The sequence below is a fragment of the Aethalodelphis obliquidens genome, unplaced genomic scaffold, assembly GCF_003676395.1.
Source record: "Aethalodelphis obliquidens isolate GAN/ISIS:26980383/991018 unplaced genomic scaffold, ASM367639v1 scaffold33, whole genome shotgun sequence".
Classification (NCBI taxonomy): domain Eukaryota; kingdom Metazoa; phylum Chordata; class Mammalia; order Artiodactyla; family Delphinidae; genus Aethalodelphis; species Aethalodelphis obliquidens.
This window is the reverse complement of record NW_020837977.1, coordinates 11,099,040-11,126,722: the sequence shown is the minus strand read 5'-3', so window position 1 is coordinate 11,126,722 and position 27,683 is coordinate 11,099,040. Positions and strand designations below refer to the sequence as shown.

Here is a 27,683-nt window from a genome sequence, read left to right as displayed (position 1 = left end):
GTTCTGAAGAACCTAGGGGCAGGACAGGAATAAAGCCGCAGATGTAGAGAATGGACTTTACGACACGGAGAGTGGGCAGGGTAAGCTGGGACGAAGTGAGAGAGTGGCATGGACATGTATACACTACCAAATGTAAAACAGACAGCTTGTGGGAAGCAGCCGCATAGCACAGGGAGATTAGCTCGGTGCTTTGTGTCCACCTAGAGGGGTGGGATGGGGAGGGTGGGAGGGAGACGCAAGAGGGAGGAGATATGGGGATATATGTATATGTATAGCTGATTCACCTTGTTATAAAGCAGAAACTAACACATCATTGTAAAGCAGTTATACTCCACTAAGATGTTAAAAAAAAAAAAAGATGAGTGGGCTTATGGAGTCTAGTACAGAGGCTGACACATAATAGATAGGTCAACAAAACAGAATTACTAATGCTCAACATACTTGCTCTCTTATAAACAGACTGATATTTATAAGCCCAACTTCCTATCAGTCGGGAAAAGGATAGAGAGAGCGAAAATTCAGGAAGTACTTAAGACAACAGGGTATTAGTACTTTCCTAGCATAATTATAGCCTTTATAAAGGTCCTGGAGTCTCCCCAGGCCCGAGGGAGTTACAGACATCAACCATGGTCAGTGTTCACCTCGGCACCACTTCAACATCCTCTCAGTCCTCTGCTCACACCAGCCACGACTGAGCTGACCAAGTTCAGTGCAGGCTTCCCCCGCCTCACTGGGTGTGCATCTCAACAGTATTTCACCGAGCTGCACTGCCCGTTCTTGCTTTCTACCCCTGACCTTACATGACTAGAGCAGAGGACATCCTAGAAGCCCCCTGAACACCCACACATGTGCCACCTGGCAGTACGGAGGAGCTAACACTCCCAGAACTGCCCCGGTCCAGTAAAGCGTGGGAGACTATGCTGAATGCTTCTTGCCCCTATGATCCTCCCATGGGGAGAGTCCTCATGATGCTTCTGAGGAGGTCACACCAAGTTCGGTACAAATGGTGGCAGCTGCAAATCACACCCTTGTCCTGGCTTTCCCTCCTTCCCCGCCCTTTGCAACTGCCCCCTGGGTCACACTCTTAAATTAACTACCTGCACACAAGTCTCTGTCTCAGGTTCTGCTTTCAGGGGAATGCAAGCTGACATTACCTATTTCCATGGTTATCTAGAATAATAGGTTCGTGAAGTTGAAAGGGACATGAAGCAGAGTTTACTTCAAGGATGAAAAATAAATGGCTGGGTGCTGCTCTCTCGCCACACTCCTGTGACAAAGATCACTAACTCAATGTGCTGCTCTTTCCCAAGGAGCCCAGACTCAGCTTCAAAACCCTTCTCCACACCGCTTCAGGTAGCCTCCATCAATTAATTGGAACTGATGCTCGAGAGAAGATTCATTTGCTACCTCGGTCCTGCAGACTCAGCCAGGGCAGATCTCAGTTCTGCCACGTATTAGTTATGTAGCCTTGAAATAACTTTCCTAACTTTTGTGGATTTCATTTTTCTCCTCTATAAAATGGGCATAATAATTTCTTTTCACAGTGTTATAAAGAATTTTTACTTCTTTAATATTTAGTAACATAATATACGGAAGCACCTAAGAATACATTTGACACATATTCGATACTCAATAAATGTAATTCTGTTCTTCCTTGCTTTTATCTTAAAATACAATGAGCAGAGAAGTACAGACACAGTGACTCGCTGTGTAGACTTGGCAAGTAAACCCCATCTCCATATTTTACAGCTGTAAAAAGTATATAATAATCTATACATCATTCCTCATTGTAGCGAGAATACAATGAAATAATGAATAGACCACAGTACTGCTTCCAGTAATAATATTAGTATTATTACAAACATTACATTAGTAATGATATAATTACTTATATTGGTGTTTATTTCAAATGAAGAATTCTAAGGTTAGTGAGTGTATAAAGCATGTCTTTTTACTCTGTATTTTTGATGCTTTGACTTCTAGGGACTTGCTGACACTGAAGGGACTGCCTCTCTCTGGGGTAGCCAATTCCTAGAGATAATAGACAGCTCACCTGCAAGCATAACTCTCATGTGCAAACCAATTACTCGAGCCCACAGCTCTAACCACCTCTTTTATCTTGGATTTTCACAATCTGGGTGACTATCCCCCTGCCCTAATCACTCCAGGGCCGGGCACCAGACAACTAGCAACAGCCCCTATGCCCCGGAGCCTGCTGAAATCATTCTAAACTAGCCAATCCTAAGCCTGCTTGCCCTGCCTTGCTGTTGTTTCCTCTGAAACCACAATAAACTCTCTTCCTCATGCTTTTCCCTTGCTCTCTCTACCTCTGACCAATGCTGGTTGCTTCCCTGTGTGCCCACCCCCACCCCGGTGTGGTATTATTCACCACACCTGAATAATACTACAACAAACCCACATTTTAAAACAATGAGGCTAGGAGATCAATGTCACCTACCAGATTAAAGGCAGAACCCTCAGTCCCTGCTCTGTCACACTATGTTGCCTCCCATCTGGGGCATCAGGCAATCCTGACCATCTCTAGGAAGACAAGCCCCAGTGCTGACCAAGGAATTCACCAAAGCACCTTGGTGGGAAGGTGGAGGAAGTTCAGTAAGTCTTAGGGTGACCTCCCAGCCTGGTCAGACCCAGTGATGGAGGGAGGGACTGGAGCCCTGACTACAGAAATCTGGAATTGCTGTAGCTCAGCAGAATCAAAGATTTATTCTCTCTTTTTATTTTTGGCTGTGTTGGGTCTTCGTTGCTGTGCACGGGCTTTTCTCTAGTTGCGGTGAGCGGGGGTGTGCTGGCTTCTCATCGTGGTGGCTTCTCTTGTTGCGGAGCACGGGCTCTAGGCCTGTGGGCTTCAGTAGTTGTGGCTCGTGGGCTTTAGAGCGCAGGCTCAATAGTTGTGGTGCACGGGCTTAGTTGCTCTGCGGCATGTGGGATCTTCCCGGACCGGGGCTCGACCCCATGTCCCCTGCACTGGCAGGCGGATTCTTAACCACTGCGCCACCAGGGAAGTCCCCCAAAATTTATTCTTAAATGTCACAACGAGTGATTAATCAGAATACAAACATTACTGCTGATGTCACGGCTAAAAGGGGGTCTACGTGATAAAATGTGAGAGGTCATCAACCTGCTCATTTCTGAATTCATAGATCCTGCTTCTAAACCAAAATCAAGATCCGGAACAATTCTGCTGTAGCCTTGAAATAACTTTCCTAACTTTTGTGGATTTCATTTTCCTCCTCTATAAAATGGGCATAATAATTTCTTTTCACAGTGTTATAAAGAATTTTTACTTCTTTAATATTTAATAACATAATATATGGAAGCACCTAAGAATACATTTGACACATATTTGATACTCAATAAATGTAATTCTGTTCTTCCTTGCTTTTATCTTAAAATACAATGAGCAGGGAAGTACAGACACAGTGACTCGCTGTGTAGACTTGGCAAGTAAACCCCATCTCCATATTTTACAGCTGTAAAAAGTATATTTTATTCCTTTTCTTCTTTCTGATGGATGGGCTTCATGCTGTTTACAATCATTTACATCTCCAAATATCTATACTTTTTACATTATTTTACAAAAATAAATCCCGGTGGGTTCCCTTTTTATCCATCAACTGCACAAGAAATGTACTAGAAAAAAAAAAAAAGTCAGCAACAAAGAACAACCATATGCCAAATTATAAGAACTAGCAAACAGAGGCTGACAGGTCAATGAATTGTAAGAAAAAATATGGAAAATGATCAAACTATAATATGAGTAAAGAATATCAGACTTCTATGAAAATGGAAATTCAGACCCGAAATAGGTCTGAGAGATCATGAAATACAAAAATCTTTATTTTATGAACATGGACACAATTTCAGAGTGGTTCAATCATTTGCTTTAAGAGGAAGCAGCTAATAAATGAGAAAGATACTAATGACTGAAAGTCTAGAGATCTGAACCCACCTTATCATAGCTACATATCATAGGTAACATGGATTATTTGGGGAAAAAATATAAAAATCCCAATAGTTTACAACTTTATTTTCAGCTGTGTAAGCCCAAGAGAGGATCAATACTTCACAGAATATTTGGTATTATGATTTAAAAAATTAAAATGTAGAAACGAGATTTCTGAAGTCAAAATTCATGATCAAAATTGTCTTAAAATGAACACTCACTTCCTCAAAGGGATTGACAATATTTAAAAATATGTATATATAAGTACAGATTTGTCACTAGGTTAGAAAAGACTTGAAATGATCAAATTAGAAAAGAGTAGAATCAGTTCCTGGACTGGTGGACACATTTTTTCAGGTAAAAAAATATGCCTGCCCTCTGTTGACCACCTAGAACCCTACTTAGTGACATGTGGTTTCTACCCGAATGCACATAACCCAGAATATATTTAGAGATTGGTCTATTTCTAGTCACACAAGTTTTGTTTCCTAAATAAGACTTCAGATTACCATTTTGGGCTGTTCCCAAAAATTCCAGCACTCCATATGGTTGAAGATGTGGTCCCATCTTCTTCACAAGACCTCGTGTGAACTGTGTACAGTACTGTCTTCAACCCTTTCGTTCCTATGCATTTTCCACGGTGAGAAGAAATGCAGGGCTTATGAGGAAGGCGGGAAATGAGAAAGACAGGCATGTTCCAAAGTTGAGATTCTGAACTGCTTTCCAAATTTTTCAAATGTGAAAATTTCTTTAGTTTGCACAAACTGTTATAAATGATAGCACAGAACATATACATTCAGCTTATGGAGAGTCACACAGTATGGTAGTTATCCTAATTACAGCTCAAAAACCTACTACAGTAGATTTTTTAGCGCATCAAGAAGAATATTATAGTTACAATTTTATCTATTTAAAGAATGATTTGTAAAGCTACAGAAGTCTGGAAAGGGTCACTCGGGATGTATTACAATTATTTTCGATACGATATGAGAATAAACTTACCTGTTCATGAGTGATCGTATTGATTTCCTTTTCAGACACCTCTTCAGTTACATGTTTAATTGTCAATTTTACTTATATTAACCAAATCATTAGCCTCCCCCCAAATTTCTAGAATTTCTGTAACACTGATAATAACTTACACGCCAGGAAGTTAAGACAATGAATTACTAATACTTGGGTGGAATTAGCTCGAGAAGATAACACAAATAGGTTAAAAAGTACATTACTTCACTTATTTTCATACTGCATTTGAAACCTTGGTTAAATGACGCAGTGATCAGGTCTACCAACTGTTTACTATAGCACAAGTTTGCACAGTATTAAAGGCATCTATTTTAATAGTTCATATCCTTTTTGAGAGGAAACTAGTTTTGGTGGCCGTCATTCATGTAAAAGTGCAAATCCTTCCAATCATCTTTCAGAGAACTGTTGTATGCATTAATCTTATGAGCCTAAATTAACCAAAAGACTCCACAGTATTCTTCCCCCCAAAAACTTCCCTCCCCACTTTACTATTCACTGTTATAATTACTAGTGAATAATAAATGTTTTTCGGGTATTTCTTACATTAAGAAACTGGTAGGTAGATAGGCAAGTAGATAGATAGACAGATATTAACAATGTACAGAAATCTAAAATAGCAGAGGAGAAGTAGAGGTATTATTTATATTTCCAGGAGCAATTATTTTGTAATTTGCTCTTCTGATGCGTTTCCAATCTTTATTTTTTTAAAAAACTAATGGATTCACCTTTTTTTTCTGTGATAATTTTCCAAGTGAGGTTACTTTTTAAAGCCATATTTAAATTAATGATTGATCTGCAATCAGCTTGAGTTTCCTACATATAATGAGAGAGCGAAAGCGAATCCACTGACTGAGCCTCTTCCATGTACCTGAAACTGTACTAAGCATTTAACACCATATCTCATTTACTCCCCAAGTCAAAACTGTGATATGTCTTATTATCCCCAATTTATGTAGGAGAAAACTGAGGCCCAGAGAAGTTAGGTAATTTATCTAAGATTATATAATTGGCTATGCTTGAATTCAAAGATTTGTTTGACTTTAGATATAACCAAATGCCTGACTTGACCATTTGAAAAATCAAACCAAATCAAAACAAATTCCTCAATAAAAGAATCACCTGCCTCTGACTGGTTCTAATGCCTGGTGGATTTTCCAAAACAGACTACAGACTATATGAGGTTAGTTGCACGGAAGTATTAGCTACACACCAGTTTTTTTCATGTCACCCCATTATACATTTCTGCAAAAAGTATTATGTATATTAAAATTTTAAATATTGTTTTTAATGATCATGACCATCATACTCTGTTAAACATGTTCTTCTGGGTTAAACTATCATTAAATTATAAAATCTTTAGCAGCACTCAATTGAACAAAACAAATTAAATGCCTTGCACATTTTAATACATTATTAAATTTAAAAAGTCAAATTGGAATCGAATCCCGTAAGAAATGCATGGGAGGGGGTGGTACGGCGCCTTGATTAAAGCAGTCTTGACAAATACAAACACTTTGAATCTTCACTTTCTTCGCTCCACCAAAGAGGTTTTTTTTTTTTTTTTTTTTGCGGTACGCGGGCCTCTCACCGTTGTGGCCTCTCCCGCCGCGGAGCACAGGCTCCGGACGCGCAGGCTCAGCGGCCATGGCTCACGGGCCCAGCCGCTCCGAGGCATGTGGGATCTTCCCGGACCAGGGCACGAACCCGAGTCCCCTGCATCGGCAGGTGGACTCTCAACCACTGCGCCACCAGGGAAGCCCCAAAGAGGTTTTTATACCTTGAGACAATGGTACGATTCAGTAAGGGTTGGAAGATTGTAAAAGAGAAGTGAGGATAGACTTCTTGGCACCCAAGCACTTCTCAGGCATATCACTGTTAGATTAAAAGTTTATGACGTACATACAAAAGTAGAGAGCCCAGAAGCAGACTACCTTCACATCATCCTCTGCCTGTCCTCCGAGGGACGTACAAACGCCATTCCCTTTCTCTAAAGACTATTTTAACCCCTGCTAAGTCTCCATTTCCCATTACATTTTAATTGTTCAACCTTTCATAAAAAGATTTAAATATTAATACCTGAATGTGAAAAAGAATAGATACATGTATATGTATAACTGAACCACTTTGCTGTACACATGAAACTAACACAACATTGTTAATCAACTATACTGCGATGTAAAATAAAAAGTTAAAAAAAGATTTAAATGTTAATACTCGAATGTGTTCCATCCATTGCATTTCACCATAGTGTCAACTGCTGGCATGCAGTTTGCACTTTCTGTATTTCCAGTCTTTCCTTCTGTTCCTCCAAGGCAAATTGATCTGTTCCCTCCATCCCTCAAATATCATCCATCCTGGCTGGCCCATGCCTCCACTGTCATCCCACCACCCCAGCCTACCACACAAGGGAAAGTCTTGTTCTCCCTGAAGACTGAGATCCAGCTCATCCTGTAACACTGGGCCAATCACCACCTCCTCCCTGAAGTCTTCCCAGAACAACACGGAAACAGTGCTCTCTCCTTCCTTTCAGAAGTCCAGCAAGAACCAGTGTTCCTCCCATTCTTCTTCACCCCATCTTTATTGTTTAGTATGGTCAATGACATTGTTCTGTGAACAGACGCCCTCCCTTTTCACCACAATGCATCCCTAAAAACCACATTGGAAAGTTGGAAAGCAGACTGTCGTCAAGACCATTCACGTTCTCCACTGGCCACCATGCGATACTCCAATCACAAGGAGTGAAAATAAGCCACAGGTGAGGCCAACAGTGTCATAAAACCAAAAAAAATATAACACTTCTGTATCGCGACATATAAATTGGGGAAAAAAACTATGGCTTAGGTCATAGAGTTTTAGGGTTGAAGTGGATCTTAGAGCCCCTCAGTTCACAGATGGGGACCCTCAGGCACAAAAAGGGTGAGAAACTTGCCCTGAATTTCAGAGCTGAGATAGGATGGGAAGAGAACTCGAGCACAGCTCTGCTGACACACAGACCAAAGCTCTTTCTAGTATATTCTACTGCCCTGTTGTACATGCCTATTAAAAGCGCATACTTTACACAGCAATTATTTAAGGAGCCTTAATTTGCAATAAAGTGTTCAACTACCATAAAGAATAAAACTACTGAACCATAAATCTAAAACCAATATACTCCTCACAATAAACATGAAACAATAACACAAATAAAAACCCCAGGGTGAGCTCCTGGAGAGGGGCGGCCACACCTTTGTCCACACGGTGCCCGGCCCCCTGGGGTCACTCCTATGCTGTGCAGGACCCCACAGGCCAGCACCGGTCTCCTCGGGCTCCACACGTGGCTGGGCCCTAGAGCTATAAAATGTATCCAGGGGAAATCTGAACACCTCTTCTTTCCCCCATAAATCTCCCAGTGGCAGGCAGACGTAATCCAAAAATTAATTGATCATTTAATTCAAAGATTAATTTGCAGCATCTAAATAATTTGAAGCTGTCACTAAAGACCTTAGTTGAGAGGATTTAGAACTATCGTTCTCTACCCAGCTTCAAGATTGGATTTTATGGGGACTTTTGAAAACCAAATGAATCAGAATCTCAGGGATGGGATCTGAGTATCATTTTTTTAAAAAACTGATACACTTTAATTCCGATAATTCTGATACACTGGGAATTAAGAACCATTTGTTTGGAGAGTAGAATTTTTGTCAGTTGGGTCCTTCCCCTTTTTCCTTTATGTTTCCTGCCCAACTGGCAGGACTTTTTCAGCTTCAAGTGACAGAAACCCAACCTGCTTTGGCTAAAGGGGAATGTGCTCACGTAACTAAAGTCAGGAGTGAAACTGGCCCCGGGAGTGATAGGAAGCAGGGGCATGATGCCCTCAGAGCATTCCCCTTTGACCCCTCTGCATATATATAATATATATATATATATTCTGTATATATTCTATATATTACATAGAAAATATATATTACACACCACACATACACACACACACACTCATCTTACTGGTTGTGCTTCTCTCTAGAACCCTGACTAATACACTATCCCTCTCATTAACACAAGGAATTCTCTCTGGAAATTCTCACCTTTCTGGTCTATATCATCGTTTTCTCTTTCTATAGGATCATTCCCATTTGTATTCAAACATGTTGTCATTTCTCTTATATAAATCTAAAAGAATAACCCAAAACAACTTGCCCTTAATTGAATGTGCCCCACCAGCTCCTGTCCCATTTGATTCCTTCCCCAACAAAACTTTTTGAAGATTATCTGCAGTCACTGCCTTCAATTTCACTCCTTCCGTTTTCCACTAAGCCTCCTCCAAACAAGTTCTCAGCTCTACCACCCCAAAGAAACTTCTCCCGCTGAGATCAGCACCAATTTCAATGTCAATAAATTCAAGTCACCTCTTGGTCCTCATCTTACTCGTCAGCAGCATCCGACAGAGTTCGCCAGGCTGTCTTCCCGTCACTTGTGCGTTCTTCACTTGGACGCCACACTCAAGGTCTTCCTCTACCTCACTCATTGTCCCTTCTCAGTCCTCTTTTCCCTAAATTCTGAATGTGGGAGTGCCCAAGGCTCAGTCCTTGGTCCTCTGCTCTTTCATTTCTACACTCCCCCTTTAATCTCATCTACTCACATTGCCTTCATTCTCTTATCTACATGCCAGTGACCTGCACGTTTATCTCTACAATCAGACGTCTCTCCTGAACTTAAGACTCAGCTATCTGACTGCCCACAGATAACATTTATATGTCACATGAGATGCTGGTGAAGATGTGACAGCTGGGAGAACTGTCCTGACCTGACAGCTATTTCTACTAACCTACCGGTCACTCTGTCCCTTCTACCAATAAAAATCATGAAGGTAGAACTGAAGAAAAAAATCATGTCCATGGATACAACTGCCAAAGATAATACTACCACACGGCATCCCAGATACTGCACATCCACAATGTCTGAAACAGTGGACTCCTCCCCTTAGCCCCAAACCCTGTCCTCCTCAACAGTCTCTATCCTGTCAAGTGACCCAGTTACAGTCACTCAGACCAGCACCCTAAGGGTCATCCTTCCACCCTCCCCTTCTCCTTCCTTCTAGCCACGTGCAATCCAATACCAAGTCCAGTAGTTTTTACTCTAAGAATTTCTCTAACCTAGCCCCATCATCAACGCTTGCTTTTCTGTGGCTTAGTTCTATCCTGATTACCTATCACACGGTGTAATGGAACTGCTGGATTATTTGTATATTTCTATAGATTTCTGGGTTCCTTGAGGACAGAAACTTTCATCTCTGTACGTAGCCAATACATCTTTGTTGAGTTGAACTGAAAAGAACACATGAAAGGGAAGACTCCTGAGTTAAGAACAGGGATTTGGGTGGAAAATCCATTTCTTTGCCTTGGTGATTGTTGAGAAATTCATATCAGTAGTCACAGTTGACCCTAGCAGCGTCAACTTTTCCTCCCAGTGCAAATCACAGCCGTAAGGTCATGTGGAAGAAACAAGAGTGTACACAATGACAAATATAGGTGTTAAGTAATATGGAATTAATACAGTAGGAAAGTGTGAAATTTAAAGACTGGGACCTATTTGGACATGTCTTCCTAACTCAACTATAAACTCCTTGGAGACAAAAATGGTATCTTATTCTGCTTTCTACTCAGGGTTTTCCATACTGTAGGAGGTCAACAACTATTGGCTGAATAGTGAACACCTGCTTTCCTTCAAGTGTCTGAGCAATGAAACCTTTCCAAACTCATCTGCCTGCCTCCAAAACTACTCCTATCTCCAGAGGTAAAATAACTTGTGAAAAGTCTTACCTCAAATAAGTAGCAGAGCTAGTATTTAAACTCCTTATCTCTCTGGTTCTAAAGCCCTAGTCATTCTGCCATATTGCCAATCTGAAGTATCCTGAACGAAAATAAATGGTCAAGTACCTCACTCTCTTCTGTTTCATTTTTGTGCCAAGAGTTTCAGCTGACTTTTCTTGAGATGGCCTTCTTGTCTCTGCTCTGGGTTATGGGGACATGCTTCAATTTCCAAATGTCCTTATTCAATCCCATTCAAACAACTCTCTTGCTCTAATTTTCAGACACAGTGTTTCTTTGAGTCTTCAGGAATGATATGGTTTTCATGGCCCTGAACTTACTCTGGGATTCAGAGTCTTGTGATGCTTCTATGTTGAGCCCTGAAACTATTCTTATACTTTATAAATGTCAAAGGGGAATTCCCAGTAACTGGCTTAGCTCTGACTCAGGTGAAATCATGGGTCATGCCCTTCATAGTCAACACTGTATGTCAGGTTTCTCAGCATTTTGTGAACCAGTCATGACTACAAAGAAAATCGTCCACAGCCTTTTAATTCCATATTATGATGAGCAATGATCCTCTAAGTCCTATTTTTAAATTATTAATGTATTACTTATTGGCTGCCTACAATGCACCAGACACTTTTTTTTCTAGGTGCTAAGGACACAGAGATGAATGAAAAGCAGACTGATTATCATACTAGTTGCTGACACACTGACTGAGGAGCGATGCATATTCACAGATAATTATGATACATTGTGAGGTGAATTCTGAGGTGCTGGGAGAGGCTGAGGAGGAGACAGTGAACTCTGCGTGGGAAAGATCTGGAAAATCTCCAGAGAGATGGAGGTGTTACACTGGGGCTAAAAGAGCAGAAAGAAGGGTATGGTCATGGAGTCAGAAAGAGACTCGCTGTGTTTGAGAAGCAGTACCTTCTGTAGAGCTGAAATATATGTAGTTTGGGGGCTTAATTTGAGAATGTCAGTGTCCTGGTAGAATCACATCATTTCCTTAGGGATTATCTAGTCTGATTTCCTTATTTATAGATGAGAATACTGAGGCTCAGAGACAGTGAGGAATGTTATCATGCCATTTCTTCTTCTGGGTGAGTTTCATTTTTATTGCTGATTTCATAAATATCATGGTCCTTGTTCTCTTTGAATAGGGATACATATTGTAAGTATGTACATACTACATACCTAGTATACTCAGTACATGTTCTGACTGTACCATCCTAATGAAAGCTTGGAAATAGCAGGTGAAAAAGGAAAGCACGCGCTGCTGTGGATTCTTCTTCACTTGATCCCACCAGGGCTTCAGAGACCCTGCGAAAAGCATACTTTGGACGTAGCCAAAATTCTGGTCATTTTCTAAAGTCATCCTGTTACAGGGAGATCAGCTCAGTGCTTTGTGACCCCCTAGAGAGGGGGGATAGGGAGGGTGGGAGGGAGACGCAAGAGAGAGGGGATATGGGATATAGGTATACGTATAGCTGATTCATTTTGTTATAGAGCAGAAACTAACACAACACTGTAAACCAATTACACTCCAATAAAGATGTTAAAAATAAATAAATGAATAAAGTCATCCTGTGACAGACAGAAACAACACCCCTGCATGTTTCTTCCTTGGTTTTTCCTTTATTGATAATAATCAGTTCTAAGGAAGGGGGTGTATTTGAAAAGAAATCTATGTATGTCTTAAATACAGTTAGAAAACTGTCATTGTTCAAAGTTGTTGACAAAGAATGATCGATTTTAGCTGATTAAGTAACCTAGCATTTTTCTGAATTTATTACACAGGTCATGAGATGTCCTACAAACCTGAGTCACCCTGAAATACTTAAAGGCCCTCTTACCCCGTCATAGAAACACACTGCTTGAGACTCCAGTTATGTGTTCTTTTTTATAAGACAGTAACAATCTTTAAAGTCCAAAAACAGACATTATTTCAGCTTTTGGTTCTATTTGGCCAGAATTTCTTCTCAAATATGACTGTCTTAAAAGAGTACAAATATAGAGTTTCAAAGAGGGATTGAGTTATCTTAGTCCCACTAAAGCAGATTGAGAAAACTGACATGAATCGGTCACTTTGGCTTCTAGAAGAGCAAAGACTAGCCCTTTAAAAATATTATAGTTGCCGGGGCTTCCCTGGTGGCGCAGTGGTTGAGAGTCCACCTGCCGATGCGGGGGACAGGGGTTCGTGCTCCGGTCCGGGAAGATCCCACATGCCGCGGAGCGGCTGGGCCCGTGAACCATGGCCGCTGAGCCTGCGCGTCCGGAGCCTGTGCTCCGCAACGGGAGAGGCCACAACAGTGAGAGGCCCGCGTACCGCAAAAAAAATATATATATGTAATAGTTGCCTATAAAGTGGAAGGCAATTTTCATATATCTTCCAAAGCAATGTAATTAAGAACATCTGTACCTATCTACTCAACTTTATTAACTTATATTTGGGACTAAAGAAACTGCTCTATAGTAGATCTCTAGTGAACACAGGGAAAAGCACAAGAACAAATAAAATATGTAGATGTTTCAGGAATAAGACTTTTGCTTTAACATTTTCGAGATCTATGTTTGTCTCAAGGTAAGGCAACCACTGTCCAAGAAGTTAACTACGATACTGCAGAATGCAAACATAAATCATAAAATGAAGAATGGCATTGCTAAGATGCAGTCTAGCAAGACTATTCTATTATAGATCCCCCTGTAAAAATCAAGCCCAGGTAGGGCCATTTTGTAAAAAGAAAAAGACAACTAGAAGAGCTGATTAAATACAAAAGAATAAGTATCATAATCAGTGAAGAGATGAGAAATTAAGATTGGATCTTCATCAAATAACATGAGAACTATTTACAGAACTGCTACCCAGAAATTTCATGGCAATGGCGCCTCCTCTATTTTATGTGATAGTTTATCTCTCTAGTAAAAAATATATTCAATCCTTGGCTAGGAAATTAACTGCTGAAGTTTTTCCCCTATTTTTGTTTAATTAAGTAGTTGAATACAATATTCAATATGGCACAAAGGAACCTGAATCTACCTGAGATGTAAAATGAGTAAAGTCTGAGTAGCACAATAAGGCATTATCGTAGACCATCTGCAGAGCCTTTATTGCTTACTGCTGGGGCTTAAACAGCCTTGAGTCACATTGTTATTATGACTTTATTCCATGGTCCCTAGGAATACTGTAGGATTTGATCTTCTGTACCTTTCTTTTTTGGTTGAAACATCCCACCCAAAAAAAACTGTGTAGTGGTTGTGTTATTTACAACCAAAGGACTCCATCCACCAATGGAGTGGGTTCCATCTCCAATGTCTCCCTGTACGGTAAATCTAGAGATTAAAATAAGAGGGGAAAGTTCTGTAAATACATATGGAGAATTTCAACATAGAAAGAAAACACTTATTTGAATCAATGCCTTTAGAAAAATAAAAATTTTAAAGACTTTACTTTTGGATTCCTTCCCTTAAAAAGTAAGAGCCACTTTAACTTCAAAATACGTCCTGTTTTTAGAATTGGGGTATTAAGCCATTATGCTGTGGCCCACAAATGCATCAGAGTCACAAATGCTGTGGTCAAACGTCTTCACCCTTCTTCAGTTGACTGGTGATTTCATATGTTCTAGGAATATTTTTATCTTTTGGCGTGATGCTCTATACCATATGGTATAACACACTGACAAGCAAAAAGGGTAGAACTAGTTTGAAATATATACACATATATACACACATATATTTATACATTTATATATTCACACACACATACACTGCATGCATAGTGAAAGAAGTTGCATGTATGCCTACAAAGAAATAAGGGCAAAGTTACACATCCTGCACACAGGACTGAGATTCTTTGTCTGTGTGGAAAACATCACTAAAATCCAAAGCAAGATTGAAAGTTCACTATAGACCTGAAAGCATTCAAGAGATATATCAGAAACACCTACATTTTGCTACATCAAGTAATATTTGAACTGTCTGTAACACTTTTTCACACAATATTTAATGCTGCTTCTCTAAGTGCAATAATAACTGCAGCAGTGACACACAAGTTGCAGAATCCATTTAGGAAAAATTGTTAAAATGGGAAACACACTCAATTATCTTTAATTGATTCCCAGAGGGTGAAAGTATCCCTTCCCTTTGATTCCAGGTTCCCTCAACATGATTTTCCTTTGGAAAACAGTGATCTTGAATCAATTTTTACAAGTTTTCTAGAAGATTAAGGTGTGACACTCAACCTGCTCATTAGTCTTTGTGTCAAGAGGTAGTCTTCCCTAGAAGAAAACACAGAGGAAAAGCTTCTTGACAATGATTTCTTGGATAGGACACCAAAAGCACAGGCAACAAAAGCAGAAATAAACAAGTGGGATTATGCCAAACTAAAAAGCTTCTGCACAGCAAAGGAAACAACTGATAAAATGAAGAAGCAACCTACAGAATGGGAGAAAACATCTGCAAACCATACATCTGATAAAGAATTAATATTCAAAATCTATAAAGAACTCTGACAACTCAATAGCAAAACACCAAATAACTTGATTTAAAAATGGGCAAAGGAACTGAATAGACATTCTACTAAAGAAGACATACAAATGTCCAACAGGTATATGAAAAGGTGCTCAACATCACTAATCATCAGAGCAATGCAAATCAAAACCAGAATGAGATATAACCTCACACCTCTATTACATATATATTAAAAAAAAAAAAAAGCCAAGTGTTGGCAAGGATGTGGAGAAAAGAGAAAAGGGAACTCTTGTACTCTGCTGGTGGGGATGTAAACTGGTGCAGCCATGATAAAAAACAGTATGGAAGTTCCTCAAAGACTACAAATAGAGCTACCATATGATCCCACAATTCCACTTCTGGGTATATATCCCCAAAAATTGAAATAAGGGTCCCAAAGAGATATCTGCACTCCCATGCTCATTAAAGCATTATTCATAATAGCCCAAGACACAGAAGCCACCTAAATGTCCATCGATGGGCAAATGGATAAAGAAAATGTGGTTTATGCTTATAATGGAATAGTATTCAGCCTTAAGAAGGAAATCCTGCCCTTGTGACAACATGAATGAACCTAGAAGAAATCATGCTAAGTCAGATAAGCCAGACACGGGAGGACAAATACTATGTCATATCACTCATATGAAGAATCTCAAACAGTCATAGAAGAGAGTAGAACAGTGGTTAACAGGGGATGGGGGAGAGGAAAACAGAGAGGTATTAGTCAAAAGATAACAAAATTTCAGTAATACCATATGAATAAGTCCTACTGATCTATTGTACACCATAGTGCCTCTAGTTTATACTGTATTACACACTTACAAATTTGCTAAGAGGGTAGATATTAAGTGTCCTTAATAACAATAATAAAGAGGGTGGGAAAACTTTTGCAGGCGATGGATATGTTTATGGCACAGGTGGTGGTGATGGTTTCATTCATGTACACTTATCTCCAAATTCATCAAATCGTATACATTAACATATACAGCTTTGTGTATGTTAAAAGAGGAAGAGAGAGAGAGACAGACAGGGTCCGGCATGATCCGTCCTGTTCTCTACTGTATCTGAACAAAGGACAGTGTGGACACATGGTGAACCTCAAATCCTCTGCTAAGCCATTAAAGCGACTGGGTGCAAGCGCCAGTAAATGGAATGAGGAAAAACAGGTGTTTTCTCACACTGCCCAACAAATCACTTTCATACCATCTAGTGTCAGAAGGAGAGGACAGCAGGCTAGTACTGCCTGCTTTTTTCGGTCTTAACATATCCTTCTTTTAAAAGCCCAAATGTACGTATTCATATCTTAGTTAAATTTCTACTAGAAATGCTTTAAAGTCATATTAGATTTCAATACTTTCGTTTTCAGACAAGGGTAAGGGCATATGCCAGAACATTATTGCAAGAAAACTTAAAAAGTAAAACAACAAACACAAATGTTGTTAAATGGCCGGACTTGAAGTCAAGCACTGTGGATCTGAACCCTAACTGCACAGTATTCCAGTTGTATGACTTTGGGAATATTATTTAAACAAGACTTACTTTTTTACCTCTGTAAAATGAGGAAAGTTATTTTGAGGGAGGATTCAATCAATTAAATCTAATAATGGCTATAAAGTACTTGCCTCAGTGTCTTGCGGGCACATAGGAAGCGCTCAAAAGTATTGGCCGCCATTATTACAAGTCAAAAACAATTCTGTAGGACTTCATACTCAACACACAAAAATAGATTGAAAAGTCAACAATATCGTAGTAGCTAATCCAGGTAACTATCCATCATCCAAAAATGTTAATCCCTTCACATCCTGCCCCCAAAGTACAGCACTGCCAAAACACAGTGTCACCACTAGACATGACCAAACAACAAGCCACCTGTCTTCTGGGATAAAGGGGTTTGGGGACCACAGTTCTAAGGGACAGCTAATACAAAGCAATGCTTTCACCAGAGCAATGCTGGTCTCTAATATTTATCAGTAATCATCCCACCATTATTAGTGTTCAGGGTACCAAAGATGAAAATGTGTGTGAATCTATGTGATTAACCAATACCAGGCTCAGCCCTTTCACAAAGGAGCTCTGATCTGTTCAACAAAGCACACTGTCCACCCACGCCAGGGAGCAGAAACGTAAGCCCAGTTATACAAATCCAGAACCTAAAGCTGAAAGTTAACAATACGTATTTTTAAACTCTGAATTTTCAGAAGCAGGAATTTTAGGAATTGACTGCACTCCAGTTGCTATGTTTTCAGTCAGGTCTATACTGAAGAATAATCATTGAACCAATATATGCTCTCCACTTGTAAATATTCATGATAGGTAAGCATTTGCTTATGAAATCTTCACTTTCTAATCAAAGTGGCAGAAAATTGATATGTATGACATTTATCATTTTTGTATACAGTTTGTATATTTTGATATCAATATCTCCAATTCTAAAATATTCATATTGGAAATAGATAACAATTACTGCACCAAACCCATTCATTCATCCTTCATTCTTATAACAAGTATTCACTGAGGACCTACTCAGGGCCAGGTATTGTGCTAGTGCTAAAACTGAAGTCAAGCTTTTATAGTTTCTTCTTCATTATTATCAACTATTTAGGACAAAGTTATGAGGAGAAATGACAATGGATTTAAATCCTGTTATAGTTGTACTTTTATTAAAATTTCTATTAATTTTTTTCTATTAATTTTTGTATTAAGCAATTACAGACTTAATTAATCCTTTCCACTTTCCTACAGACAAAAAAAATGATCCCATCCCAAATCCTTCTATGTTGAAAAAAATGCCAAAGCCATAAAATGAGCGCTTCAGCTATAAAAATGCACGATATAATAGATGTCACCTTCTCTTATTCAGCAAAGGGGCATTCTATAACTTTGTCCTTTGTCTTTCACAGAACAGTAACCTGAAGTCGTTTCAGTGGGGTTTTACTTTGGATAAAGTACAAAAATATTCTTCTCCAAGAAGCCGTTAATCTTTCCTCTGCAGCTGATGATTCTCTCTGCTCACCTGATTTTGGGGAAATCAGTGAAGTACAGCGTCCTGTTACTGCGGACCCCTTCCACTCCTCAGAGCCACCCTGGGCTTTCTCCTCCAGGCTGTGGGTAGCAGTGAGCAGGGATGCACCTCAATGCCTGCAGCCCACATCACATTTTCCAAAAGATTTTAAAGATGCACAGAGTTACATGGATACATAACAAACATTCAAACCTTACTTGTGAATTGATGGATAAGGAAGAGAGACATCAATGAATAGCTCGTGGTACTCTGCGAACTTTGGGACCAAAAATTCTCCAATTATTATGTATTAGCGTAGACACTGAGTATGTACAAATGTTTGCCTTCTATCCTGCTCCTCGTGGGCCACCAGCAAAGTGATTCCAGTCCCAGTCTTTTCTGCTCTCTGAAACTTCTTGCAAGAGGCTGTATAGTTTAATGCAAAGAGTACGGGGGATCTGGCTGTTGTGTTAGCTTTCTGTGGCCACTGTAACGAATTACCACAAATCTGTGGTTTAGACAATCCTAATTTACTATCGGGTGGTTCTGTCGGCCAGTAGTCCAAAATGGCTCTCCCTAGGCTAAGATCAAGGTGTAAGCAGGGCGAGATTTCTTTCTGGAGGCTCTAGAGGGGAATCTGTTTCCTTGTTTACCCAGCTTCGAGAGCCTGCCTGCATTCTTTGGCCTTGGCACTCCTTAATCCATCTCCAGAGCCAGCAATAGTCAACTGACCTCCTCTCCTGCCTCCCTCTTCCAGGTTTAGTGTGTGATTACACTGGGTCCACCCAATAGTTTGGTATCACCCCCCATTTTAAGGTTAGCTGATGAGCAACCTTCATTCCACTTTGCAGAGTGACTTATTCACAGGTTCTGGAGATTAAGTGTGAAAAACTTAATCTCCAGAATCGTCACTTTGAATGACACACAACTAAACAGCAACGTATGTGTTTTTCAAAACTTACCTGTTCCACTAATTACATAGTGGGAATACTCTCTATCTTCAGGAACTCTTTTTTTTAAGTTACAAAATAAAATAGTGATGCAGCCTGAAATGTCTCAAATGGTAACAAGACCAATCCAAACTCCGCAGCTTAGTAAAGGTAAGAGTAGCACCCTGCAGGAATTGATCAGTCATTTAATCAAGAATCACAAATGTGCCTGGAGATGTCCCTATCACCTCCTATGTAAAAACATAAAAATCCACCTGTTAAATCAGCATTCTTCTGAATAGATAATGACTTTGCTTTCAGCTGCCCACATCCTTATCCTACATTTTCTTATAAGAAAAAGGGAAGAAAGAAGAAAAACACCCACTAGTGATGACAACCTAGTTCCTCTCGCTTTCTAGGCAATGGTAACAATGTGAGGGACCTGGGGCACCAGGGGCCACCTTGGGGAGTAATTAAGTGATTAGAAAGAAGAAAATTGACTTGTGTGATACCGTTATGTCAACAAACCAACATTTCAAAACAACGTGTTACCTACATAACCTTGACAATTCATAACTCAAAAATAATCACTGATTGAATTTTTACATTGACTAAAATTCATCTTAAAAACATGTAAATCTTATTTTTTACCAATTACAGCATTTTGGAGGTGTGGGGATTTATGTGTTGGGGGAGAAGGATGAAAGAGGGAAGGAAACTCATCCCACTTTTTTTCCCCCTAAACAGCAACTAAGAGAAAAGGATCTTTGGGAAGAACAAAGGAAGCCTAATTGTCCAAGCCAACTGTCTTTCAAGTGACTTCACACTTTACAAAACGTGTTCACGGTTCTCATGCACTTTGCTTCTCGTATCTACCTTGTATGGTCGCTGTTAATTCCATTTTCTATTAAGGAAGATGACTGGGAGAGATTATTCAGAAGTCACAGAATGTGGACCCTTTGAATCTCCGAAGGAGGGGGACTCTCTCTGATGTCATCCAGAAGATGTCATTTGTGAGGTGTCCTCTCCTGGGTTCAAATCATTTATTTATTTATTTATTTATTTAACAACTTTATTGGAGTATAATTTCTTTACAGTGTTGTGTTACTTTCTGCTGTATAACAAAGTGAATCAGCTATATGCATATGTATATTCCCATATGCCCTACCTCTTGCGTCTCCCTCCCACTCTCCTTATCCCACCCCTCTAGGTGGTCACAAAGCATTGAGCTGATCTCCCTGTGCTATGCAGCTGCTTCCCACTAGCTATCTATTTTACATTAGATAGTGTATATATGTCAATGCCACTCTCTTACTTCATCCCAGCTTACCCTTCCCCCTCCCCGTGTCCTCAAGTCCATTCTCTACGACTGTGTCTTTATTTCTCTCCTGCCCCTAGGTTCATCAGAACCATTTTTTTTTTAGATTCCATATATATGTGTTAGCATATGGTATTTTTCTCTTTCTGACTTACTTCGCTCTATGACAGACTCTAGGTCTATCCACCTCACTACAAATAACTCAATTTTGTTTCCTTTTATGGCTGAGTAATATTCCATTGTATATATGTGCCACATCTTCTTTATCCATTCATCTGTCCATGGACACTTAGGTTGCTTCTGTGTCCTGGCTATTGTAAACAGAGCTGCAATGAACACTGTGGTACATGACTCTTTTTGAATTATGGTTTTCTCAGGGTTTATGCCCAGTAGTGGGATTGCTGGGTCCTATGGTAGTTCGATTTTTAGTTTTTTAAGGAACCTCCATACTGCTCTCCACAGTGGCTGTATCAATTTACATTCCCAACAGTGCAAGAGGGTTCCCTTTTCTCCACACCCTCTCCAGCATTTATTGTTTGTAGATTTTTTGATGATGGACATTCTGACAGGTGTGAGGTGATACCTCATTGTAGTTTTGATTTGCATTTCTCTAATGATGAGCATCCTTTCATGTGTTTGCTGACAATCCGTATGTCTTCTTTGAAGAAATGTCTATTTAGGTGTTCTGCCCATTTATGAATTGGGTTGTTTGTTTTTTTGATATTGAACTGCATGAGCTGCTTATAAATTTTGGAGATTAATCCTTTGTCAGTTGCTTCATTTGCAAATATTTTCTCCCATTCTGACGGCTGTCTTTTTGTCTTATTTATGGTCCCCTTTGCTGTTATGCCCACCTCTTAATCCTTAATCCCTAACTTAAATATGCTACCTAACATAGCAAAAAGGACTTTGCCAATGTGACTGAATTAAGGAACTTGAGATGGGAAGCTTATCCTATATTATCTGGGTGGGTTCAATGTAGTCACTAAGGTCCTTATAAGAAAGAGGCAAGGGCTTCCCGGGTGGCGCAGTGGTTGAGAATCTGCCTGCTAATGCAGGGGACATGGGTTCGAGCCCTGGTCTGGGAGGATCCCACATGCTGCGGAGCAACTAGGCCCATGAGCCACAACTACAGCGCCTGAGCGTCTGGAGCCTGTACTCTGCAACAAGAGAGGCCGTGATAGTGAGAGGCCCGCGCACCACAATGAAGAGTGGCCCCTGCTTGCCACAACTAGAGAAAGCCCTTGCACAGAAACAAAGACCCAACACAGCAAAAATAAATAAGATAAATTAATAAATTAATAAACTCCTACCCCCAACATCTTCTTTAAAAAAAAAAAGAAAGAGGAGTGTCAGAGTCTGAAACAGAGATTGGAGTTCTGGTGACCTCAAGAAGCTGGAAGAGGCAAGGAAATGGATTCTCTCCTGGACCCACCAAAAGGAATGCAACCCTACCGACACCTTAACTGAAGCCAGTAAGGCCCATTTCAGACTTCTCATATCCCGAGCTGTAAGCTTAAAAAATGTGTGCTATTGTCCTTTCCCCATGATACTTTCTGTAAACACTTTCCCCTATTCATTATAAACTTTTAATTCTGTTTTAAGTGTGCTCTTCAGGAAGCATAATATTTAGTGCCAATTTTTATTTCATTTATTTAAAATAATTTAACTATTTTATATTTATTTTCTATTGTTTTGGTAGGGCTGATTTTTGTCCTTTTTACAGGGGATGGGGAGGTAGGGAAAGAATAGTAGAGATGTGTTTGTTTTCAACTCTGCCTTGCTACAGACTCTGCTTTTATATGATGTTGTCTTCTAAAATAAATTGGAAAGTATGTATCTGTATTTAAGTCTATTATTAGTAAACAGTGATTTTTTAAAAACATGTATCTAATTATTGGACAAAAACATATTTCATATTTTATATATATATCCACATATATATATATCATATATATATCATGACTTTCTGGAAATGAACTGGGCTTCCTAGCACCACCCAAATCTTATCTTCTAAGTTAGAATCCTATTACTACACTGACCCCGAATGCTGGTTCTTCTAAAAAGAAAAAAATGATTAAAAACATTTTAAAAGAATTTATCAAAGTTTTATTTTAAATGTATCATTCTTTTTGTCTTATGAAAGAAATACGTATGTATTATGACAATCTAAAAATATAAGCATGAAAAAGGAAATAATAATCATTTCACAAAAAAGATATCACCTAGATATAATCACTGTTAGAAGTCTGGGTTTGGGTTCCAGTAATGGTGAGATAGCTTGAAATAACCTAACATTTTCACAGATAGCAAAAGACAAAACAAACAAACAAAAAATGATTTAAATGCACTAGAGAACAAGCAAAAGAAGGCAGATACTGAAGGGGAGTCAACCCTTAAAGAACAGACCCATAATGAATTAAGTCCAGGGTAGACAGCATTTCCTCTGACCCGTCTGCAAGGGGGAGAGACAGCTGGAACTCAAGCAAAAAGCTACAATATTACTGACTGAGGTGTCAAGAGTTTGGGATACTGAAGTGGCTGGAAGTCAAGAAGAGAAACCTAGAAAAACATGCATATAGACACCCTTCAAATTGTTGGCCAAACCTGGAAGTGTACATCTGTGGAGGAGACTTCAAAGAGCCCTGTGGAAAGCATCAGCTGCAATATTCAAAGAACTGAGCAGAGATTTCTGCTGCTGCCCACTGCTGGGGAGACAGGAGTTTAGGGTTTGAATCCCATCAAAGAAAAGAAGCTTGGTAAATATGCTGAGCTTTCCACAGACTCATCTTTATAAAGGATAAAACTAAGCTTCCCCCAAGTTCAAGAGAATCGGCCAGAAATACATCTGCACACTAAAACAAAATGCAACACTCTTCAGGGGAAGACAATAAAATTCAGAATCTAGAAAGATAGGGTTTATAAACTAACAGACTGGCCACATCAGACATAGGTGAAAATAGCGAGCAACTGGAACTCTCATATAGTATGTACTGGTGGAAGTGTTACAAAAGTACAATTACATTGGAAAAATGGCATTTTCCAAAATGGGTGTGAGTATAAGTCTTTACCCTATGATCCATCAACCTTCTCATAGGTTTCAGGATTTTAACCCAAGAAGGAACTAAATATATGTCCACAAAGAGTCTTGTAAAAGAATGTCTACATATGCTTTATTTGTAATGGTCCCGGACTGGAAATAACTAAAAGTCCATTAAAAGGACAATAGATGACCAACTTGTAGTAAACACATACACACACACATACATAATAAATGTAGTATATATATATATATATATATATATATATATATATATATATATAGTACATATATACATGTATATACCACAGTTTATATATAGAGAGAACATAAACTACTCTGCAATGAAACAGAATGAATGAATTACTGATATATGCAACAACATGGGTGAATCTCAAAACCATTTTGTTGACAGAAGAAAGCCATACACAAAAGAAGATACTGCATAATCCCATTTATAAGAAGTTCAAGAACAGGCAAAACTAAATCAGAGCTCAGGGGTGGGGACTAACTAGAAAGAGGTGTGAGAAAATATTCTATTTCTTGACTGGGGTGACGGTTACACGGGTGTCTACATATATGAAAACTAATCGAACGGTACATTTAAAATCTACACATTTCACTGTATGTAAATTTGCCCCCCCCCCAAATGTCTGTGGTATATCCTTGCAGCCTTTTATATTTTTAAGAAAGATAAACACAACCCCTGACATCGAGATGCCTGCTTGGCACTCCTAATGCGGACAAAAAGTGTTGCCTGCCATTCTAGTAAACAAAATGCTGTCTAGCCACCAGCCACTGTAGCCACCCCTGACCGTGTGGGGCACTCTGGGGGGAATTCAGGATGGAGAAAAACAGGATGCTGGCCCCAGGCAGTGAAGATACATATATAAGAAATCATTTCAATGAGCCTGGACTCTTGCACCTTCCCATACGTAGAAAAGCACTAAAATCGTTAACTTGAAATGTCTGTTTTTTTGTGATCAGCAGTAATCTTTTGATGTTCAACTGTATGATGTTTTTTTTTTTCCAGCAAAAACTCCTATATATCCTGGCGCCTCCCTTGCCTCTTCGGAACAGTTCCTCAGAGCTACCTGAGAGGCTGTCTTCTGGGCTATATAGTCTTCAGTAAGGTTCCGGGATACAACATAACTCACAACTTTTAGGTTCTGTATTTCTCTTCAGTTGACAGTAGCTACCACACTTCGCTCTTCTGATGAACAGAAACAATTGCACAAACATTAAGCCATTCTTAATAACAAACATTTAAGTGATCAAAGAAAGCCACTCTGTGACTATTATAAAGTCAAAAACGAGATCAATCCATAATCATGTCTAAATACTGACAAAAATCATGAATACTAAGTCAATAAAATGACCAAATATCCCCCAAACCTTGCTAATTCTAGAGTCTGTTGCTTACTTACTAATTACTGATTCAGCCTCAAAGCATTCCTCTTGCCTCATAGAGGAGATTAAGGTTTCCAGTCATAGACCAGCCCCAGCTTTCTGAGAGTTTCTTACCAACAGAGCAAAAGCTTGCTTCCTGGAACCTTCCCCCAAATCACATAACACAAACCCAAATGCCATAAATAGGTCCTTTCTACACTCTTTTACCCAGAATGAATGGCATGTGTTCCTTCTAGTTGCCATAAACAATAACTCAACTTGTTCCACTACAGGTGTGTTCCTAGCAGTCATTGGCTGGAGATCATGGACACCATGTATACGAACGGTGTTTTTAAATTTTTTTCACTTAATGTATCTTGAATATGGCTTTCTATGTCTTCATATAGTCTACATTATAGTTTTTTATGGCTACATAACTTTCTACTACTCGGATATGCTAGAATTTCTTTAACTAAACCAATATTTTTCAGAAATCTAGGGTTTTTTCCTAATGTTTCACTATTATAAGCAGCCCTGATGAGCACTGAGCTGGTGAAATCTTTAAGGACCTTCACGATTATTTCACCAGGAGCAATTTCTTTAAATAAAACTACTGGAATGACTGGCTCAAGAGATATGAAACAATACTACATTGCACTCTTGTCTGAATATAAAATTTTAGCTACTGTAGGACAGACAGCACTTCAATCCACTTCAAACAGGCTACCATGCCCATTAACTCTCAGCTTCACTCTTACCAATTCTGCATCTTGTCAACTCTGATGGTCCTTTGTCCTCAACACACTAGACTTCTCAGCAGCATCTGACACAGGTAACTCCCCCTACTTGTTTAAATATGTCCTTACCTAGCTTCTGGGACACCACATTCACTTGGTTTTCTTCCCATGCCACTGGCCCCTCCTTCTCAGTCTCCTTTGGTGGTCCTTCTTCTTCTGCCAGACTCTTCAACAAGGAGAGTGGCCCAGGCCCCCTACTTTTCCATCAAACTTTTTCACAAGGTGACCAATCTATACTCATGATTTTATGTTCCATTTTCATATTTGTGACTTTCATAATTAAATATCCTCCCCGGACCTCGCCACTGAGCACCAGAAACACAGACTTCACTATTTATCTAACACGTCCCTCCAGACCTGCCCTACCTCAGGGAATGACACCACACACTCCACCCAGATGATCAGACAAAAACAAAAAACAAGGGAGGAAAAAAAAAAAAAAGCTATGAAGAAGAACCTGATAGTATGAAAAGTGACCCGGTTAGAAAAGACAATGAGTGATTTCAAAGTGAGTGCTTTAATGTTGAACTTCTCTTGTTTCTCCTTCCACATTTCAAATCAGATAATGAAGTGACACACTTCTGGGTTTTGGTGTTAATATGTTGTTTATTCTGTTCTAATGAAAATAACGGAGTAAATGTATAAAATACACATTATAAGTTCATTAAGTCCTCACAAAAATCCCATGAGGTGCATTTTTCCAGATGCGGACCAGTGGTAAACTGAGGCACTGACAGGCACCCAGAGGTACTGCTCATACCTTACACTGGCATTTTCCTAAAACATTTCGCTTTTAGTGGAATGAAAAGAAAGAAAATTCCGCTCCTGAAATACTCTATGAATGCTAGGCCACAAAGCATCAACTCACTGTAACGAGGCACCGAAGCATGTCTGGAAGCCATGCGTGATGCATAACTTATAATGCAAACCTAGGGCAGACTACAACCGAGCCCGAGCAGCAAATCGAATTGGTCCCCACGCTTGCATACGTGTGCGTGTGCCTGGGAAAGAGGCAGACGGAGCCTTTGTCTTTACACACGACCCCCAGAGACGCCGGCGCCCGCAGTCATGGAAGGGGCTCCCTGGACCATCTGGGTCGCGCGCGGTCGCGGGGCCCACGACGCATGCGTGACCCAGGCGCGAGGCTGCTCGGCCGGGCGCTTACCTGGTGCGCCGGGCGTGCAGATACAGTACCAGCAGCAGCAGGGCCGCAGCGAGGACCAGGCCCGGGGGGCTGAGAGGCCGCGGCAGCCACGGCTCCAGCGAGAAGCTGCCCATGCCCGCGGCCACGTCTTCCGCCGTCCGGATCGCGCGCGGCCGCGGGGAGCGGCCTGGGGTGTCTCTCCGAGCTGCGCGGCCGGCGAGTCTGCAGCCGGCAGAGGGTCCCGGGAGGCTGGCCTGGCGAGGCGCCGCCTGAAATGTCACCGAGGGCCCCCGGGGCCGAGTCTCAAAGTTCCCGGACTCCCCTCCCCCGGCCCACCCCCTCCCCCCCGACCCATGCGCACCGCCCCGCTCGGCCACCGCCTCCCGCCCGGCCGCCTCTGGAAAACTGCGCGCCGCCCACCCCCGCCCCCCCGCCCCCGGGGCAGGAAGAAGGGCTAGAGAAGAGGGGGAAAGGGGCTAGGATTTCCCGAGCTCGAGCCGCTGAAGGCCTGAGGGAAGGGGATTTCAGTTCGGAGTTGGAAATGAGTCGTTCGGGTCCGTCATGCCCTCGCCCGCGCCCCGCGACCGCGCTGGCCCTCGAAGAGGGTTGGGACTGTGCCCGCTGCGCCCTGGCCCCGGCGACCTCTTCGGCAGCCCCTTCCTCCCCGCCCCCAGCCGGCGGGCTGCCCGCGCGCCCGCGCTGCCCTTCGCGCGCCCGCGCCCCCGCTTCCACGCCGCGCTTCCCTGCTTGCCCCCGCGCCTGCTGGGCGCCGAGGCCAGT

The 27,683-nt window shown here is 40.7% G+C and overlaps 1 protein-coding gene across 1 annotated transcript in view; it reads right to left on the bottom strand.

The window, feature by feature from the left end:
• Positions 1-27,212, bottom strand: part of CYP7B1 (cytochrome P450 family 7 subfamily B member 1) — a 181,442-nt gene extending 154,230 nt beyond the window's left edge. Inside the window, exon 1 of the mRNA XM_027128006.1 lies at positions 26,925-27,212. Within this exon, the coding sequence (XP_026983807.1) occupies positions 26,925-27,037 (113 nt within the window). The 5' untranslated portion in view covers positions 27,038-27,212. The remainder of the gene's footprint in view (positions 1-26,924) is intronic.
• Positions 27,213-27,683: the final 471 nt, after the last annotated feature.